General features: G+C 40.4%; 2 protein-coding genes across 2 annotated transcripts; one reads left to right on the plus strand and one right to left on the minus strand.

Moving 5' to 3' along the window:
• Positions 1–400: 400 nt before the first annotated feature.
• LOC101160702 (zinc finger protein with KRAB and SCAN domains 5) lies at positions 401–4004 on the minus strand. Its single transcript, XM_004083105.4, has 2 exons — positions 2996–4004; positions 401–1864 (listed from the first exon to the last, which is right to left on the minus strand). The coding sequence occupies exons 1-2, from the start codon at positions 3165–3167 to the stop codon at positions 1023–1025; spliced, it is 1014 nt and encodes a 337-aa protein (XP_004083153.1). The 5' UTR covers positions 3168–4004; the 3' UTR covers positions 401–1022.
• Positions 4005–4851: 847 nt separating this feature from the next.
• On the plus strand, positions 4852–18440 carry LOC111946917 (zinc finger protein 665-like). The gene is made up of 2 exons (XM_023952268.1): positions 4852–5157; positions 15861–18440. Exons 1-2 carry the CDS (start codon positions 4860–4862, stop codon positions 17129–17131), a joined length of 1569 nt encoding a protein of 522 aa, XP_023808036.1. The 5' UTR covers positions 4852–4859; the 3' UTR covers positions 17132–18440.
• Positions 18441–21307: the final 2867 nt, after the last annotated feature.

Below are 21307 nucleotides of genomic sequence, written 5' to 3' on the forward strand. Positions count from 1 at the left end.
TCTGATCTAAGCACATGTGACCTGACCTCTTCTGGAGTCTGCAGTCATTGCTGGGGTGTAACAATTGATTAATCGATGAATCGATTTATATTCCTACGATCCAACCAAATCAATCTGTCTAAGGGAAGTTATTAATTGAATCAACTTTAACCCAAATGAAATCATTTCAAAATAAAAAAAAAATGGATTAGATGGAAAGATGTCCTGGATCCATTTTAGGTCAGTGAATGGAATCATTTAGAATGAACCGAAATCGACTATGAATCGGATCGTCAACCACTAATTATGATATGAATCGTTAGTCATTAGGGACTCAAAGATGCAGGTGAGCTGACGGAGGGCAGAAACCGCAGTGCTGAGAGGAAATAAGGCTGAAGATGGAAGAATTTCCAACACAAAATCATAAAAAAATATTTTATTTTTTCTTTAAAAAACATTACATGCAACAGTAACACAGAGGCAGCTTTGAAGCTCTACAAGAAAAAAAGAAGACAAAACTTCCACAAATAAAAATAGTTTTCTATCAGCTTATAAGAAGTTATGAAATTCTGCCTGAAATTAAGATTTTAACTACTACAGATAGGAGCAGTTCATATATTTTCACCAGCTGCTTTTAAGTATTAGCATGAGTTTAAGGGCTTGCAGGAAATGTTCACGTTTGTGTAGTGCTGCGTTCACGCCAAACGCGATTCACGCTGTGGCCGACCTCTGATCACGTTTGTTTGTTGACTCAACATAAAACTGGATGCCCCTGACACGCAAACCGCCTTTGGTGTAAACGCAGCTTAAGAAGCAGAATCCCACGCTGTGGTGCTAAACGTCTATGTCTGTCGTAACCACTGTGACATCCTTGGGAAGCGGCAGAGAGGCTGTCGTCATGGGGATGCAATCAAGGACATGGAAACTGTTCTGAGGATTACACCTGATGGCCAAGAGGAAGATGAACAACAAAAAAGGTCACACCATCAGCGACAAACCCCTGTGACCTGCCCAGAGCGCCAAAAAGAGATTGTAAAAAGCAGCTATCTGCTGATGTCATCTTCTGTGCCGGCGTGTTTTCTCACATGACCGGTCAGATGCTCTCTTCTGCTGAAACTCTGGAAGCAGACGTGGCAGGAGAAGGGCTTTTCCCCCGTGTGGATGATGGTGTGCCGGTTGAGATGAGAGCGTCTGGTGAAAGTTTTGCCGCAGACGCTACAGGGAAACGGCCTCGCTCCGGAGTGCGTTCTCATGTGGCTCCGGAGGTAGGAGCTGTGGCTGAAACTTTTGTGGCACTGGATGCAGAAGAAAGGCCTCTCTCCGGTGTGGATTGTGATGTGGCGCCTCAAACTCTTCGCAGTGGTCAAACTTTTTCCACACAGTTTGCAGAAAAACGTTTTGGTTTTCTGCTTCTTCAATAGAATCCTCTTCTTGAAGGTTTTTCCAAAAATGTCGGCGTTTTCCGCCATCATCTCAAAGCGGGGATCACACGGACTTGTTAACATGTGAGGGCTGTCCTCCACTTTGATATTTCTTCCCAGTCTGTCGCTTCTGCTGTTTTGAGGTTCTATCTCTCCATCTGTGGTTGATGTTGATGCTTCCTGCTGGTCTTCTTCTTCTTGTTCTTCTTCTTCTTCTTCATCCTGACCATCAATAAAGCTCTGAGTCTGGAGCTGCTGATTGTTGAAATCTTCTTCTATGAGCTCATTTTCCTCATACAAAGGAGTCACCATCACAATATCATCCTCCTGCTTCAGACCAAGCTGATCTTCCTCCTGGCTGATGCTGATCTCATCCTCTTGCTCTTTAATCTGTGGAAGTTCTGCTTCCTCCTGGTCCTCACTGGACTTCCTCTCCTGGTTCCTCAGATAATACTGAGGGAGAGCTGCAGAAACAAAGAAACACAAGATCAACTTTTAAACCTGTGGAGGTATCTTTACCATCCAAATGTTATATTAGTGCCTCTCTGTCTAACTTCATAGTGAATTTCATCTTTCTGCCACTAGGGGGCAGCAGCACATCAGAAAAACATGTTTAACATGCAGAGAATAAATGTAAAAAAAAAACTGTTGCAAAACATAAGTAGAAACACCCAGAATGTACTGGAACATTTTTACATTTAATAAATACTTTGCTTTTTTATCTATAATATTGAACATAAACAGCACCCATATAAATGTCATTCTATTTTTACTCCAACATTGCATTGTTCTGAATGGGTGATGCCATTGGATGGGGGTGCTCAAAAGATAGCTCATTCCTATTTTAGTCAAATTTCCTTAAAGTTCCCCTCCGATCATCTATTTTCCAAGCGTTCTTTTAGTTTCTGCAGAGCGGATGAAGTTTCCAGCTCAGACGAGGAAAACAAAGACGTTCAAGGACCTATTTGTCTGAATGTGGATGATCAGCATGGAGTGGAGCATGGAGCCCGTCCAGTCTGTTTCTAACAAATACAATCTTTTTTAAACTGCATGTCTTCATCTGCTCCTGATTTACAACGATTTGAACAAAGAAATACAAATTTTATCTTAGTCTTATTTATATATATATATATGTCCTCCGTCATCAGAAAAATGCTACAAGAACAGGTTATAAAAACGGCATCATCAGAGTGGGTCTTTAAAGTGACTTAGCTTCAATGTTTTCTTTTGTAAAATTATTTAGATGAAGGTTCAATAATGAGCTAAGATCAACTTCATCTGTATGAAATACTTGGTGTGGCCTCTTCCCTCACTTGTTAGTTTTTAACTAATCGTAAATATACGAAGCAAACAATTAATTACTAAAAATGATTACATGTTAATCCATTATTCAGACTAGTCTCATAGCTAAACAAAGCTGCAACTTAAACTCTTTGTTCTTTGTGAGTACAGTCCGAGCACCAGCATCTTTGCAGAAGTAAAGAAGGTAAAATATTTGTTATGCCGGAGGTCACCTGAATTCCACCTTAAAGCAAAGGGAGGAGCCATATTCCTGATTTCCGGTTTATTGTCTGTAAGGACTTAGGTGAACAAACCTGTGGTTTGGGGCAGAATCTGCGGCTTCAACACGATGTCCAGCAGCCTTCGCTGGCGGCTTAGCTCCGCTTCGAACTGGACAATGGTTCCTTCAAAATGCGTGCAGATTTCTTCCGCAGCAGCGGTCAACCGCTCACTGATGAACTCTCTGAGAGACTGAAGTGAAGACATTTTCACTAACGGAAACCCACGCAAAGCTTTACAAAGACACCGCGGACTTTCGAAGAGAAGCTAACGCTGCTAGCACCTCTTTGTGTTTACTTCCCATAATGCATTGTGGCAAGCTCGCGCGTTGGCTGAGCGTCATACGTAGAAATAGAAACAATAGAGCTGGCGCTGAAATTATGGGTTATGTGAAACGATATAGTGCGGGACTGTCTAGTCCTCCGATGCTTGATGCAATTCGGACACCGTAGTCACTACTTTTTATAAATATATAAATATGACATATTTGATTTCACAAAGTGAAATTCTAATAGATGTCATTTACAACAACGGTATATGAATCCACTGTGTTCTAATGATGAAAACGTTGATGGTTTATTAAAAAAATGTTTTCAAACAGTTTTTTGCAACGCAATGCATTGTAGTCCATATTCACCAATCTAATGAGCAACAATGCACACTGGTTTCTGGCAGAGACTTCTGAGAAGTTTCTAGGGCACTAAATTTTGGAATAGGACAACACTACAAATTGGCAAACGCACTATAAAGTGCACTATGTAGTGAGTAATGAAGGAATTTGGTCACAGCCATGGTTACACAGGGATTCACATAGACAGCAAAAAACTGATTTTGAATTTTTTCAGGGAATCTCATTCGCTTGCTAAGGATTTAAGTTTTGGGAAAGCTCAATGGAGGGACGACTTTTGTTTTTTTTACATGGCACAGAATTCTCTGCAGGGGTATGTTGCATGAGGAGTAATTTTAAGGGGGACGTCTTGTACACTGATTGTTATACAAATGGTCACTTTATTTGTCTTATTGTGAGGATGAGTTGCTTTTTTGCACATTTTTGGTTTTGCACATCTTTTTACCTGCACTGTCTGTAAATAGCTTTTTATATTATAGCACCTAATTGTTTACATTTATGTTTCTTTTTTTGTTTTTTATATTATTCTTTCTTTCTCTTATGTTTACAATGCTGTCATTTGCTACGGTAACTAACACATTTCCCACATGTGGGATCAATAAAGTAATTCTGATTCTGATGTAGAAAAAGAGAATGTTTCTGCAGACATTTTAACACCACTAACTGACCACAAAGCTTTAACAATCAAAATAAAACTTTTTCCTGATGAAAATGGGTCCCAAAATATCTGTTATATCTACTGGACACTGAACAGCGCATTATTAAAACATGAACGTGTTCAATCGGTGATTAAGAGACTCATTCAACTTTACTGGGATAAAGCGCAACTGGAAAAGGCTTGCAGCTCGAACTGGGAACTCTTAAAATTTGAGGTTTCTAAATATTAGTGAAGACATGGCAGCATCCAGGCAAAATCTAAACGTAAGAAATTATCTTTGAAATCACCAAACTCTCAAGTTTAAAACCAGAGAGCCTAAATGAGGAGTTAATTTAAGATTAATTAAATGTGTAATTGAGTGGCCCTGCGACAGACTGGCGAACAGTCCAGAGTGTCCCCTGCCTTCGCCCACCAGTGGCCAGGATAGGCTCTGGCAGCCCCGTGACCCCAAAAGCAAAAGCATCAGGACTTTACCTAAACCTGAAGTTTGATTTTTAAACGGCCTCTGAGGAACAATATCATGATTTTAAATTAAGAGCTTGAAAGGATGTAAAATAGTAATTGCAAATGGTGCTCAGCCGCTCTCCAAGAGCAACCAATGGTTGTTTTCTAAATGCAGGCTGTAGCAGCGTTGCATGATGGGTATGTAAACAGAAAAGGAGCGCTAGCTGTGTTAGCTTCTCTGCAGAGGACGATGGAGTTTGATGTGAATACTAGAGCAGCTGCAGTGAAAATGTCTTCAGTTCAGTCTCTCCGAAAGTTTATCGGTGAGCGGTTAACCGCCGCTGCGGAAGAAATCTTCACTCACGTGGAGCAAACCATCTGTAAGCTGGAGGGGGAGGTGGAACGTCAGCGAAGACTGCTAGATGTCATGATGATGAAGTCACGTTTACAGCTGGGAAGCAGTACAGGTATGTCCGTATGGGGTAAGGAATCTGTCTGGGAGAAACATATACATGAAGACAAAGATGCTCAAATTAACTTGGCAAAAATATGAATTCAACATTTAGTTTTACATTGCTTTGAATAAGACTAACTTGTCTAGAATATGAAATTTTCCCCTTTTAACGAACAGTCCCAAATATGTCACGTGGTCACAGGCAGTGGCAGACTTAGCAGTTTGGGGTCACCGGGTGAACAATGAGATGGGGGCCCTCTGCAGCCGTTATATTGTTGTCTTGAAATCACATTTTTTGTTTGTTTGTTTTTTTTACATTATTATTACTTGGAAAAGATTACATTTATTAAATGCACTTGCATTTAATAAGTAGTAAAAACTTCTGAACTGATCCCAAAATGTTTATTCGCCTAAAGAAATTTTTGCCCGCAAACTCAGAATAAAAGCCACTCTTGAGCTTGAAAAGCACCCAGTCTCTCAATGCTGCTAGATGTACCTCGCCTTAGCCCAACAGTAGCTGGAAACTGCTTCGGCAGCACCGTGACCGAAACGGATATAGTGGGTCAAGAAAATGAATGGAAAATAATTAAATCAAGAAAGCTAACTTGGAGAAGAAGTAGGCTAACTGGCAGCCAACTATACCAATAGTTTGTTCTGAGTAATGTGAACTATAACTTTGAAACTTATAGATTATTAATGTACTCCGAGTCGCTCTGAGTGATAGTATCTATGGCAACCTACTGTCGCCATAGATACGATGACTCTGAGCAGCTTGGACCAATCACTGACGACTGGTTTCAACATAGCAATGCCCAAATCAGGAAGCTATTGCTGAGGGATTTGGCGCCATTTTGCAAGAGTGACGTCACACCTCGATTCGTCCATTGTTTTTACAGTCTATGGCTCCGAGAGAGCAGTTCCTTTATGTCACGGGACGAGTTACGACAGGCGGATGTGGTAAACAAAATAAAAAAAGTGGAAAGAATCAAAAGGACTGCGCAGTGGTGCAGTTGTTGGAGCTCTTGCCTCACAGCAAGAAGGCTCCTGGTTCAAGTCCCAGCTGGGGGACCCCTCTGTGTGGAGTTTGCATGTTCTCCTGTGCATGCGTGGGTTTTCTCTGGGAACTTCGGCTTTCTCCTTCTTTCCAAAAACATGCTTCATAGTAGGGTTGGGCGATGTCCCTTAAATTGGCCGTTGACGATGTTTGCTGTCAACCATCGGGATGGACGATGATATCGTCGTGGGGGGGGGGGCTATTTTTAATATTTCGGTCTTATATAATTGCTATTCTTTATTTTACTTTATTACTTTATGTATTTTTATTTCCCAACTAATGACTCATCCGCAGTATAAACTGAGGGAAGAAGAAGAAAAGAAAAGAAGTAGTCCGCTCCCGCACTTAATCAGTCAAGTGGACCGGCGGAGCGCGGACTGACAGCTTTGTGTTTGAGTGGAAGGGGGGGCTTTGTTACATGAGCGGTATGGAGATTTAGAACTGCGATCCGTTCCGCAGCTCTAGCAGCCAAGATGCAGTTTGCAGCACCACCCAAAGCTAATGTTGTTAGCCCGTGTTAGCATTCTGCTAATTCTGGCTTCTTTCCGGCTCCGTTTTTCAACAGAAAAAGCCATGACCACACGGATTAAAAATAAAACGATGAGCGAACAGGCGTTTCATAATAATCGTAACATTATTAAAAGCACGTTTAGAAGATCGTCTCGTATATTACCGAGCTAACATATCAATGAATAAAGCCGCTCGGCAACATTTTGTATTGAATTGTTACATTCAATAAAGTTTGAGAAAAAAATAGCCGCTCGGCGGAACTGATATCCGCTTCCGCTTTTTCAAACCCTACTGCGCACGTGCGAATGATTTATTCCGACCGAAAGTGTGACCAATGTGAACGTTTTTTATATTCTGAAAACATTTTTCTGGAACCATGTACACGGTTGGATTATAATCCGACCATTGATCCGGTCAAGATATTTTTCACATGTGACCGCGGCTTATGGTGTCGACTCGCAGCGTGGCGGGGGCGTGGCATCACGATGGTGTCTCTCCATCGGCACAACCCTACTTCATAGGTTAATTGGTTCATCTAAATTGTCCCAAGGTGTGAATGTGAGAGTGAAACAGACTGGCGACCTGTCCAGGGTGCCCCCTGCTTTCACCCATAAGTGGCTGGGATAGGCTCTGGCAGCCCCGAAAGGGAACAAACGGAAGAAGAGGAATGAATGAAAGAATCAAAGTTTGTGTACGGCATGCATTTTTCCTGACCGCGGCCCTCGGACTGCAGACTGCCATTTTGTGACCCCTGGTTCTCACAGTCAGCTGTTGACGCCCGTCACAGACTAAATACTGCCGGAGATTGCTGTATTATTATTTTTATTCCATTTTCAGCTGAGCTATAGTACAGGGCTCCAGACTAACTTTTTTCACTAGGAGCACTGTGGCCCCTAAATGAAAATTTTAGGGGCACAACCAGAAAATTTAGGGGCGCATACCGTAAATCAACATGCTAACCAAATCTACTGATTTCCACTGTATTACTAATAATACAGTGATGCAACAAGGTAAACTGACAGCACCATCGCTGTCATGACAGTACAAATAGTAAAAAAAATACCATACATTTAAGTGCAGCCAAGATGCACAATAAGCGTGTTTGAGATCACCCAGGTGGCTGAGCAGATCACCTGGTGTGTGATGTGATCTTTTTGCTCCAACATCACCTGTCAATCATCACAAAAATATCACGAGAAAGGGGCGGGAGCAAGGCCCAACCTAAGCTAACACAGCTGGATATTTAGTAATGTGCTGACTGAAAGCTGCCCTGATGACTACAAAACAATGCATTATGGGACATGTGTCCTGATGGGTTTTTGTAGTTGAGTGATCAATTAAAATAGTTTAAAATACGAATTGATTAAAAAAAGGCTACATACATTACAAAACAATCAAATCAATATAAAATATATAATAACACAGATCATACTAAGGGGAAGAGGCATATTAAAACTTAATTGAATGTTAAGGACAACTCCAACTTCTTGTTCTCACTCAGTCTCGCAGCAGATTTGCTCCCCCCCCCCCCCCCCACCACCACCTCAAACACGTCTATCGTTGCATTTTCCACACGTGATTTAAGTGCGTCTAAGACTAAATCTTGTTGTTGCTCGCACGTGTTTAATGTTCAAGCTCCGTTAGCTGTCACGGATGTAGGTCTGTCTCCTCAGCTGACCATCTCCCGCGGGAGCGGTGTGCTGCAGTGACAGCCGTGCCGCCGCGCGCCAAACCGTCACCATAACCGTAACCCTCCTCCGGCTCCGTGCGGCCCAGAGAAAAGTTCAGCACGGACTGCATGTATTTAGAAAATTACGATCGAATAGATACGTTCTAAAAAGGAAATTAAGAAACTCCTTAATGTGGTCCGGGGAAGGGGCTGTCAGGTGTCCTGCCTTACATGTTCTCCTGCTTTCAAGCCCAGTCAATGTCAAGCCCCCAATAGTCATTTACCCCACTGTTATTGGTTGCTTTGTCAGCCCCGCGCACGACAATGAAAAGGTGTACACTAGCCGCAGGTCGGAAGAACGAATCAATAGTTCGCTTGCTCATAGCTTAGACGCACGCACATATCAGGTTGTGATGATATTTCCACAGATGTTTACGCGCAATCGATTATCTCTAGGCCCCTCCCCCGAGTGTGTGCTCGCGTCTCATGAGTATGTGTGCGAGTGTGTGTGTGTTTGCGTGCGTGTGCGCTCACGTCTCATTGATCATGTCATTGCTCATTTCATTGATCATTGACGTTCCTTTTCCACGTTTAATGTATAAAAAAATACGGAGGGTGGGGGAGGCAAATTTACTGGTCGCACATGTGCGACTGGATGTAAAATTCAGTCGCACACTCTCAAATTTTGGTCGCAAAATGCGACTATCTGGTCGCAGTCTGGAGCCCTGTAGTAACAAGATAATTTCCCCATTATGAGATCATTAACATTCCAAAAGGTTCTATTTTATTTTAATAAATGAACTTCAATACACATGACCAAATTTGAACGATTGATGTTTTGGGACTTTATGCGTTATCCTGTGATCCGTGATGTATTTTTGAGAGTGAGTGAGTGGCTTTCAAAACAAAGAAAAATCGTATTCAGCAACAGACATGTTAAACATAAAACTAAATGTAGTATTCATATTTTTTTCTGCAAAACATTAATTTAGGCACGACTTTGTTGTTATGAACATGTTTCTCATTGACAGATTCCATATCCCATACTTTGAATTTAACGCAAGTAACCTGCATAAATTCTACAGCTATATTTATTATAGGGTCGCAGAGGGGTGTAACCGCAGAGTTTCACTGAATTATTTTGCTCCCAAAAGGTTTGAATTATGATTGTTCTGTTAAGGTTACATTCAATAGTTGTTGTTTTTTTTAATGTATTTTCTTTTTCTAATTTGCAATTTTTTTTATTTTTAGTTAAAGTGTAACATTTGTCATTTGTTGTCTAAAACTAGAATAAATTGCAGGAGGAGGAACTCATAATTTTTCTTTTTTACTAAAGTGATTTAAATACTTGTTTAAAAGAAGTCCTGGAGAACTGAGCTGTTTGTCTAAACAAACACTGCTGTAGTGCAATAAAACACAAGAACACACCAAATGAAGATTAAAAAAATATGAATATATAAACAAACAAAAAAACTAAAGGTATGGAATTAAAATGCTCTCATTTTTATACATCACAGAGTAAGGAAGCATAAATAAAACATGAATAAACAAAAACAAAAAAAAGATAAATAAAAATGCTCAGAATGAACTATGCAAAAACCAAGTAAGAAATATGTATAAACCATGCAAAGAACATGAAAATGTGCGTAATTATTGCGCTGCTTACATGCATTAATTAGTGATTCATGCATCAATTACGTAATTTGAACGTCAGCCAAAACCCTCTACGGACATCTGCGCACATCGACGAATGACGAACGCAACAACCACTTATGGATTACATATATTATGCATCACGAAAACCAGAAATTTAATTCATGGAAAATGTGCAAAATGTAGTGGCTGTGTGACACAGCCTTTAGCACAAGATCCATCTTGAACATAAAATTAGGGCTGGGTTGATTAAAATTGATCTGAATCGATCCAAGCTAAATAGATCAATAATTGATCCATTAAAGTAACAGATTGATCTTTTATGCACTTTCTTTTCCAGTGACCTAACAAATAACCGAAGTCCGTTAGCTTGTTGCTAGTGTACAATGGAATTTCCCATAGGACGGCTAATGCTAACGCCCATTCAACCTACAGTCAGGACCATAAATATTTAGACAGATACACATTTTTTCTAATTTAGTTTCTGTACATTGCCACAGTGACTTTTAAATAAAAATATACATTGCTGACTAAATGAACAGCTTTACATCTATACTCACAGACTTGAATTTTCCAAGCTCTTTTAAGGAAACATTTTTTAAAGAAACCCATTTGTGGTCTAAAGCAGTTTTTGCTTAAATCTTGTAATGCTATGGCGCAAGCTCCTCCTAGTGACCAAACTGAAACACCCTCTAGGGCTGCATTTACACTGCAGGTCTTGATGCCCAAATCTGATTTTCTGACTATATCCGATTTTTTTGATGGCCCGCTTACATCATCTTTTAAAAGTGACCCGTAACCGATTTTTGCATTTACACTATACAATGCTGAAACTATCAAACGTAGAACTTCTGAGGACTACGTGACGTAGCAGCATTTCTGCCTTCCGCGGACCTGAGCACTGACCGCATGGACTTAAAAAATGATGAGCGAGTAGGCCCTTAATAATAATCATAACAGTAATAAAAGCACATTTAGAAGATGCGTGTTGGTCCAAACGGCAAACGTTTAGTATGGCGAAACCCTCCCCTTCTTGCGTTTCTTTTGTGTGCCTTGGGCGCTCCTGGATGAGGCAGGAGAGGGGATGCGCGGGAGAGGAAAAAGGGGGGCTGCTCGGCCGGCTTATGTGCTCTCTCTGAGTTTTGAACGAGGAAGTGTTTGCAGACGTTGTGCTTTACTAACAGTTTGATCCAAGCAAAGAAATAAACGGCTTCTAGCCTGTTCCAGAGCAACGGTGTCCCGCTTGATTAGTTACCGTTTGCGTTCCGACCGGGACCGGATCGGAAATAACAGTGGTTTCCGACTACGGTCTGAAGCCTGAGGCTGAAAGGTAACAGCTGATGGGGCTCCAGCTGTCCTCGAACAGCAAAATCAGCGCACAAAAGCACCTTAATAAGTCATGTGATCTCAGTTGGTGGTGTCCTGAGTTGACGTCACAGGACACGACTTGCATTTACTGGGGAATATCCGATTTGTCTGCTTACATGGCACACGCAAACGCACGTATCCGATTCGTATCTGATTTATTTCCACATATGAATGAGGCCTGAATCTGATCTGAGACATTCAGAATCCATGAGCTTTTGTCCTGCTTACACGTTCACCGGTCATATCCGATCTGTGCCACATGAGAGGAAAAAATCAGAATCGGGTCACTTGAACCATGCAGTGTAAATGCGGCCTAGGAGAGGCAGAACATTTTTGTAGTATGAGCCATTTTAGAGCTTTTACAATGTTAAAGATCGGAACACTTTTGTTGTAGCTACATTTATGGTGTTAAAAATCTCATGGTTTATTATTTCACTAATACATTTTGCAGTATGTGAACTATAAGATTAATACATATACAGTATTTTCACGACCATAGGGCGCACCGGATGTTAGGGCGCGGTCTCAGTCACGGAGGATTTTTCCGTCTTTGACACATAGAAAAGGCATAGAAAAGGCGCACCGGGTGTTAAGGCGCGCGCACGTTAACGCCCCGTTCAGACCCTCAGCGCTTCTAGAATGGGTTAATAAAACATCCAGTCTCTGATTTTTTTAGAGGAAACATTTTTATCTTGTTACTGTTCTCCCTAACTGATCACAAACTGAATGGTCGCTCACTTGCAGCGCTCCCTTCCTCTGTACAAGCGCTAAACACACGGCACACACACAGACGCTGCGTGTGCCGTCTCCTCTCTTCCTTTATATAGGCTAGAAAACGGAGCTGCTTCCAGCACACACACAGAGACACACACACAGACTTGCGGGTCTCCTTTCTTCATTTGCCTGGCGAAAACCTGCTCCGTTCAGCAGACACACACACACACACACACACACACACACACACAGAACTGCGCCAGTCTGTCTCTGCATTTCTCCTTTGCGCTAGCGAAAGCAGCAGTTTAAAGCAGTGGGCCAGCTGCTTCTCTGCTCACTCCTGTACTGAAATGTTTGAGGGTTATGAGGTAGAAGGAGCATAGAAGGCTTTAAAATATAGATAGTTGCACTCAGTGCCGGCCCTGGTCTTCCGGGGGCCCTAAGCGAGATTTAATTTGTGGGCCCTCTAACTGATCAGCAGCACCAACAAAACGCAACTGTTGTTGTAATATAAATGAGATATATCTAGTGCAGAATGTTGGAAAGAAGTGCCTTCACTGTTGTGCGTCTGTGCACAAATGTATGACTGTCCTTTAAGTAATAATGAAACAATAAGTTTGATTTGGGTTCCATATTGGGTAGATTTGAACTTACCAGCAGCAACATCAACATTTTCCCTTTCAACAGAAGATGTGGTGACAGGAGTTTCCTCTGCAGCTAAAAAACAAGAATCATTATACAATAATTATTGATGAAGTTAATAAAATAACTATAGCAGAATACTACTAATAGTTTAGTGGTTCAGTTAAAATCTGTGTGCAGGTTTTTCACAATGTCATGATCTTTTTATATATTTATGAGAAATAGATTGTTTGATTATATATTTGCACAAGATCATATTTATTTATTATTAAGAACAGTTTGGGGCTCCATACTCTTCAGCCGCTGTTTATGGAAAAAAAGGGGTTATGCAGACACTGTTTTTTAAATTACTTTACATGCCACATGAAGGGATGTGGATGCTGCACCTCCTCCAATACTTTTTGATACTTTTTGAGAGCAGAAGAAAATGTTGGCTGACACGGAACTGTGCAAAACATCCTCATTATGTAAAACCAAAACTGTGAAATACAAATGAGAAAGAAATGTACCTATTTATAAATAATAAATGTGAATAATAATTTGAGTATAAATGGAAATATAAGCATTTATACACTTCTTATTCTATTATTTTGTATGTTCATAATTTTAAAATGAGTACATTCATTTTATTTGTCATTAATAAATTAGAACCTTTATTTCCTATGTATTTGGCAGTTTTGATTCTCCATATTTCATGCTAATGCAAGATTTTAAGACACATTGTTGAAAAAGTCAGACTACCAGACTGTCTATAACAGATAAACAGCAGTTTCTATACTGACATAAACCGGAAAATGCAGAACGCACTAAATATGTGTTAGCAAAACAATTAAACAATACAATAACGTGAGTTAAACATTTATCAGCCATCACCATTGTCGTTATTTAATCTTCTCTTCGCCGTTTTGGAAGGTCATGTCTGACCTCATCCAGGAAACTTGGGTATCAGAATTATTTTAGAGTTTTCCATTGGAAATTACGACAAACGGGGTCGTTTATGTGCAAACTTCACCTGTCTTTCTAACTTTACCGAACTTCGGATCAATTAGTATTTTAAATCGCGAATGCACAGAAATACTGGATAATGTAAAAAATATGGCCCCATCATCCTCCAAACTTACCTTGTGATTGATGCTGAAGTTGTTCATCTTTTTTCAGCTCCTGATGGATAAAGTCTCTTCGGCATGAAGTGCTCTTGTTGTCGCTTTGATCAGCGTGACAAAATGCACTCGTTTTTTTTCTTTTCTCAACTTTATTGAAACAAAATGCGCTCGTAAATGCACACTGTGCCAGGCTTAAATGCAGTGATGTTGGCCAATCGTTGCTGAGAGTGGCGTAACGTCATTATTTGGGTTGCCAGATTGGTTCAGGTGTGTTGACAAGGGGGATCATTAAAGTGCAGGCAACTTTCTTTTGCACAACATTCACAGCTATGAAATAGGTTGCCAGATTTGGGTCTTTTTTTTATTTTATTTTTTCGCCACTTCGGGGCCCTGGTGGTGACGGGGGCCCTACGCGGCTGCGTAATTCGCGTATAGGGAGGGCCGGCCATGGTTGCACTGCAGTGAGGTTCCACGTGGCCTTCACGTCTCTCTCCCTCCCTCACTCCTTCTACGACCCACAACTACACAATAGGCGCACCGGTATGGAGAGAAATTAGACTCTGTCGGATTTGTGCGTGCGTAATTCTTGATTTGTGCGTAAATTAGGATTTGTGTATGCATATTCTTGCTTTGTGCGTGCGTAAATTAGGATTTGTGCATAAATTTGGATTTGTGCGTGATTTGTTACTCACATAATACGTTTTGTGTATAAGTTAAAAAAATATAAAATTAAAAAAATACAAAATGCAATTTACGTATGCACAAATCAAGATTACAACAGCTTGAAACTACTTACACACACACATCTTTAAAAAACACGCACGAATCCCTTGTTACACACACACAAAGCCAAAGTTACGCACGGATCTACCGTGAGACTGTTTTCACGTCTCACAAATTCGTCCGTGAGTGCTGCGTTTAAATACCAGTGGAATGCTCGGTCATTAGAATTTTCCTATCAGCCTTCCCTTCTAAACGTATTTCCTTCAGTGGGTGTAGCAGGACTTAAAAAAAACTTTAAAGGAAAATACAAATTATTATCTGAGAATGTGACGTTCACTTTTAAACGCTAATATATATATTAAAAGTATATTATTCTCCGAGACACTGAATTGACACAAAATGCGTAACAGGAACGACCAGTAGGGGGCACTGTTTTTTTTTCTTCCGGAAAAATCAAAGGCAGTCAGACTGAGAGAGTCACGGGAAGAATGGCGGCCCATCTCGGTGGTCAACGCCCCGAAGTAAGTAGCCTCTATGTTCAACACTAACATCTACTGTCTTCATGTATTGATTGAGTCATTGTCTGGATACGTTTAGAAGGGAAGGCTGATAGGAAAATTCTAATGACCGAGCATTCCACTGGTATTTAAACGCAGCATTTACGGACGAATTTGTGAGACGTGAAAACAGTCTCACGGTAGATCCGTGCGTAACTTTGGCTTTGTGTGTGCGTAACAAGGGATTCGTGTGTGTTTTTTAAAGATGTGTGTGTAAGTAGTTTCAAGCTGTTGCAATCTTGATTTGTGCATACGTAAATTGCATTTTGTACTTTTTTCATTTTACATTTTTTAACTTATACACAAAACGTATTATGTGAGTAACAAATCACGCACAAATCCAAATTTATGCACAAATCCTAATTTACGCACGCACAAAGCAAGAATATGCATACACAAATCCTAATTTACGCACAAATCAAGAATTACGCACGCACAAATCTGACTGAGTCTAATTTCTCTCCATACACCGGCTCATAGGGCGCCCCCTGCTGGCGGAAGAAAATTTATGACTTTTAAGTGTGCCTTATAGTCGTGAAAATACGGTAACTTCAAAACATATAGATCATTAATGTATTTCTATACAAATATGTGTAAACCGTGTAAATTCATAATTGAATTAAATCGAATCGTAGGATGGAAAGAATCAAAACTTGAATTGATTCTGGAAATTATTGGTGATATACAGCCCTACTTCAGAAAAGGTTCTGTTTGTTTCTGCAGTTCTCCCACAGTATTATCTGAGGAACCAGGAGAGAAAGTCCAGTGAGGACCAGGAGGAAGCAGAACTTCCTTGGATTAAGGAGCAACAGGAAGAGATCAGCGTCAGCCAGGAGGAAGAGCAGCTTGGTCTGAAGCAGGAAGACGACATCGTGATGGTGACTTTGCATGAGGAAAATGAGCTCATAGAAGATTTCAACAATCAGCAGTTCCAGACTCAGAGCTTTAATGATGAGTTTGATGATGAAGAAGAAGCCCTGCAGGAAGCATCAACTACAGACGGAGAGGCAGAACCTCAGAGCAGCAGAAGTCCAGTCCATAATGTAGAACGCTCTCAAGCATCAGAACCTCAGTGTGATCCTGACTCTGACAAATCATCTGAAGGAAATAGCTGCGACAAAACCTCAAAGAAAAAGAAGAGTAAATTTGCTTGTAAAGATTGTGGAAAAAAGTATTCCAGCATTTCAACTTTGACCAACCACAGAAGAATCCACAACGGAGAAATGCCTTACTGCTGTGAAGAGTGTGGTAAAAGTTTTCATCTCAGGTCTACCTTCAGAAGTCACGTCCTCGCCCACAAACCAGCAAAACTCTTCGTCTGCGACAAATGTGGGAAAAGTTTCAGTGAAAACTGTCATCTGACCGGCCACATGAGGATTCACACGGAGGCCACATTATTCTGTGAAGAATGTGGGAAAAGCTTCCGCCATGGCTGTAACCTGAAACGCCACATGCTGACTCACACCGGGCAAAAGCCCTTTTCCTGTGAGGAGTGCGACAAAAGCTTCAGCCAGAGCACCACTCTCAGGAACCATATGACCATTCACACCGGCGCAAAGCCCTTCTCCTGCAAAGAATGTGACAAAAGTTTCAACCGAAGGTCAACGCTGGACAATCACATTAAGACGCACGCAGGAGCAAGACCTTTCCTCTGCAAAGTATGTGGTAAAAGTTTTACACTCAAGATAACTCTGACAAGTCACACGAGGATTCACACGGGAGAGAAACCCTTTGCTTGTGAGGAATGTGGTAAAAGTTTCACGCATAGAACGAGTCTGAAGAAGCACATGAACACTCACCTAGAGGAGATGTTTTGTGACGTTTGTTCTGTAAGTTTCAGCAGAAGGAAGGACTTTACTGAACACATGAGGAGACATGCGTCAGCAGAGGACGTGTTACAGATGCGCAAAAGCAACCTGCTGCCTCCTGATGCAGAGCAAAAGATTTGGAGTCCAGATCCCATGACTCAACTACAAGACGTGTTCATAAATTAAGGACATGCTGTTTAAGAGCTCATCCACAATAAGATGTTATTAAAGCCACAGTGAAGATCAGGGAGCAAAGAGCTCAATGGATCTTTGAACACATTTCCTGCTTAAATAAACAAACTATGAATGGTGTCAAAGTGTGATATTATATTCAATGTGTTGGTGCCTAATCTTTGTAATCACAGCTGAAAGTTAGTCCAGCCAGAGTTCTGACCGAACACTGACATTATAGGTTTTTAAGGTCAAACTTACGGCTATGGCAGGTGGGTCTGTAACCTTTGATAATAGAAGTGCGAGCTGGTCCTGTTTCTCAAAGTCTTTGTTTGAAAAGTTTGATACTGATCTGCTTTTTTATCGTTGTTACTTTTAAAATGTATACAATTTATTTTGGACTTGAATAAAAACAGAAATATAAAGAAAAAAACATTTCCCTAAATGTAAAATTGTTTTTTAGTTTTGACAAAGGCTTGTATGATTTCCTTTCAAATGAATAATGGATTAGATTTATCTGAATGAAGACATGCTGTGCTACAAGTTTGAAACGATGCAGGTTAAAACTTACCTTTTAACCTGAACATGACTTTACTGGTTTAAGATTCATCAGATACGGTATATTAAAAAAAAAATCTAGAAACCCCCTTCTGCATCGCTAATAAACATTGTTGTGCAGCATGAAAAAACTAGTGAAACTAGTAAAAGTGTGATCAGAGAAGATCAAACTTTTGACAGTATATGAAATCTCTGCGTTCTGGAGGGATGGTAAAGCACACAAAGCCTTTCGAGTTGGTGTGGTGTCAGCAAGGGTGTAAAACTATAGTTAGTCTCAGTGTCACTGGAGGCAAAAAGAGCCACATGTGGCTCTGTAGCCTGAGGTTGCAGACCCTTGGGTAAACTAAAGCCTGATGGTGATTTTAGAAGATCTTGTACTAAACACAAAACAAAATGTATTTATTTTTCTGGAAACATTTTTCGCCAAAAAACTTAAGTCTGTGTCATCCTGAGCTGGGCTGAACTGCTGACTGTTGCAGTCTGTTTGGTTGTGGTTATTTTCTTAACGGGTACAAGTCAGCTTCAAGAAAGCAGTCTCCTTTTCAAGAAAGGGGCTCGATATTGGTAGTGATATATGGATAGCATCCTTTTCAAAAGACCCAACTGATCATAAAGGAGAAATTATGAATTACGGTTTTGTCTTTTAACTTATTGTCCAGCAGGTGGCAATATATCCTTCCCTTTCAGCCAGACATCAGAATTTCATATTAATTGTTGTTTTTGTTATTTTGTGTGTGGATGCCTTGGTGACCATTTGAAGCGTTTGTTCAGTTAGTAGAGTTTTCCTTAATGTAAGATGGTTGTGGATAAAACTGCTCACTTGACACGCCTTGTTTCAAATTATTTATGAGCTACAAGTGGAATATGACGGACATCAAACCTAAGGGTCCTAATGGAAGGTAAAGACTTGAAGATTGACACCTTATTGGAAAAGGGAAGAAAACAATGACACACAGATTAGCAGATACAGTAATGTGACCATTGCGTGCTTACTGGTCCTATTTTTAAAAAGAAAAAAACTCAGATTATCTCACAAACTAACCAGGTTGTTGTTTTACTGTTTTTTTAAGGGGTGCAACTGAATAATGACATTTCATACTTTTCTATAAATATCAGTGTTAGAAATAAGGGGGAAAAGATGGTTGTCCTACAGACAACCTGGCAAGTAAACATGGTTGTCCTCCCCAATTTTTGGTTGTCCTTCGATACCAATATTCAACAGCAACGAAACCTACTCAGATGTCAGTACTTACATCTTATTTCTTCTATACATCTAATATCAACTGCCTCTTATGATGGACATTTAAAAAACTCTTTAAATATTAAAAAAAAACATTTTACTAAATATTGAAGCATCTGGTTACACAAAGTATTGCCAAAAACTTGAAACTAATATCTTTATAACTAGTATCTTTACACAGATTTAAATATATTGATTCTTTTTTTTGGTTTTGATCATTGTTGCGTAAAGAATATATAAGACAAAGACTGTTGTAAAAATTTAGAGTATCATATGAATTCCATGGAAAACATTTTTTTTCAGTTCATGTTAGTCTGTTCTCAGTGAAATTTATAGTGATGTATGTATGGATGGATGGTATACACATATATATATTGTATACACTATATGTATATACTTTGTCTCCTGAACAGTTGTCTGTTTTTGGTGTGAACTTCATTACTTATTTCTGTATTTGGAAAAAAAAATTGCATGTTTTTTACAGTTGAACACGTGTTTTGCAGACCACATGTTTTTTACGCTTTTGCAGCTGTATTTATTTAATATTTATTTATTTATTTAATATGAATCTCATTTTTGATAATATTCATAATAATTTTTAATTATTTAATATGAATGTCATTTGTGATGTCCTTTTTTGATGTCATATTATATAGATTATTTCTGAATGTTGTTTTTGCTGCCACAGATAAATGAAATTTCCCCGTTGTGGGATTAATAAAGTCATCTATCTATCTAATGCAGGGGTCTCAAACTTGCGGCCCGCGGGCTACTTGCGGTCCCCAAGATGATATTTTGCGGCCCCCGCCGTAATATGAAAGTTTAATGTTAATGCGGCCCACCAGTTTGTGTGATTGACACTTTTTTATTGTCGTGAGCTGACGAACCAACCAATCACAGTGAGATAAATGACTCTTGGGGGCGTGACATTGACTGGGCTTGAAAGCGGGAGAACATTTAAGGCAGGACACCTGACAGCCCCCTCCCCGGACCACATTAAGGAGTTCCTTACTTTCCTTTTTAGAACGTATCTATTCACTTGTAATTTTCTACATACATGCAGTCCGTGCTGAACTTGTTTCTGGGTCGCATGGACCCTGAGGAGGGTTAAGGTTATGGTTATGGTTAGGCGCGCGGCGGCGTATAACCCCCGACCAAACGGTTCTCATGCACGGCTGTTACGGCAGCACACCGCTCCCGCGGGACATGGGCCGGCCGAGGAGAATAAATATCCCTCACTTACATGCGTGACAGTTAAAGGAGCTTTAACATTAAACACGTGCGAGCAAAAACAAGATTTATTCTTAGACAGGCTGAAAATGCAACGATAGACGTGTGAACCAGCACCGCTTCTGGATCGTTGGGGAGACTAGGCCTTTTTTTGGATGCTGGTGTGCCGCGGGATTTTTTTTAGGTTAAAGTGTGCCGTGGCTCAGAAAAGGTTGAAAAACACTGGATTATTGCACAGTCTTAAGTGGAGGTATGCAGTTGACCAGGGCTGTGTTTGTAAAGTTCTGCTGACTGAGGGAGAAAGCCAATAAACAGTTTGAGCAGCACTTTAGGGTTAAGTTGGATTATTTTAATGAGAGAAGTTTTAGAATGCTTGAATTGCCACACAAAAGGTTCAGCAATGACAGAGCACATTTGTGTGGAGAATGTGATTCTGATGCTTCCATATAGATCAAGATCTTCCTGTTTAAGAAAGCATGATTACAAGCCAATCCCAATGCATGCTACAATTGAAGCACCTCAGAGGGGACTTGATCCCCCAATCCCTGGTTTAGGAGGCCAGTGCCTTATCCATTAGGCCACTGAGGATTGATAGCTGCCTTATTCCACTTCTTCGTCAAACAGATCTGGAAAGTGGGATGTCCAGCCAGCAGTTTCAGCCACCACTATCCCATTGGAGGGTTAACTCTACTAATTGAACAAAGTTTTCACGACAGCACCAAGGCATCCTCACAAATGAATAAATAAAAATAAACAATCAAGATAGTAGGAAATCTTGCTGCCTGCCTTGAAAGGAAGGATATGTTGCCACCTGCAGCAAGCTGTCGACAACTCCAGTTGAAGTAAAAAAACCTCACCTTAATACTACATACACACCAGGCATGGGATGCACCTTCAAGAACTTGCTGAACAGGTATTCTTGAAAGCGCTTTTTGCGTATGTGGTGTTGACACTGGACTGTTGACACCCTATACTATAACATGTACTCACAGTTGCGTGAGACTTTTTTCAAAATGTGGAAGTGGTGCAAATCCCTTTCCAGGCTGTTTACATACCTTTTGGCTAATGTTCATATGCGGAAAATAAATATGGACAATTACAATGCTGTTAGTGTGGTATTGTTCACACAATGGCACACATTGGGGTACATCTGAATTCAATAT

The sequence above is a fragment of the Oryzias latipes genome, chromosome 23 (genome assembly GCF_002234675.1).
Source record: "Oryzias latipes chromosome 23, ASM223467v1".
Classification (NCBI taxonomy): domain Eukaryota; kingdom Metazoa; phylum Chordata; class Actinopteri; order Beloniformes; family Adrianichthyidae; genus Oryzias; species Oryzias latipes.

Excerpts from the sequence above, each read along its gene's own strand:
- LOC101160702 (XM_004083105.4), bottom strand. The coding sequence starts at position 3,167 with ATGTCTTCACTTCAGTCTCTCAGAGAGTTCATCAGTGAGCGGTTGACC. Across the intron at positions 1,865-2,995 it reads GATTCTGCCCCAAACCACAG|CTCTCCCTCAGTATTATCTG; the intron begins GTTTGTTCACCT and ends TTGTTTCTGCAG.
- LOC111946917 (XM_023952268.1), top strand. The coding sequence starts at position 4,860 with ATGCAGGCTGTAGCAGCGTTGCATGATGGGTATGTAAACAGAAAAGGA. Across the intron at positions 5,158-15,860 it reads ACAGCTGGGAAGCAGTACAG|TTCTCCCACAGTATTATCTG; the intron begins GTATGTCCGTAT and ends TTGTTTCTGCAG.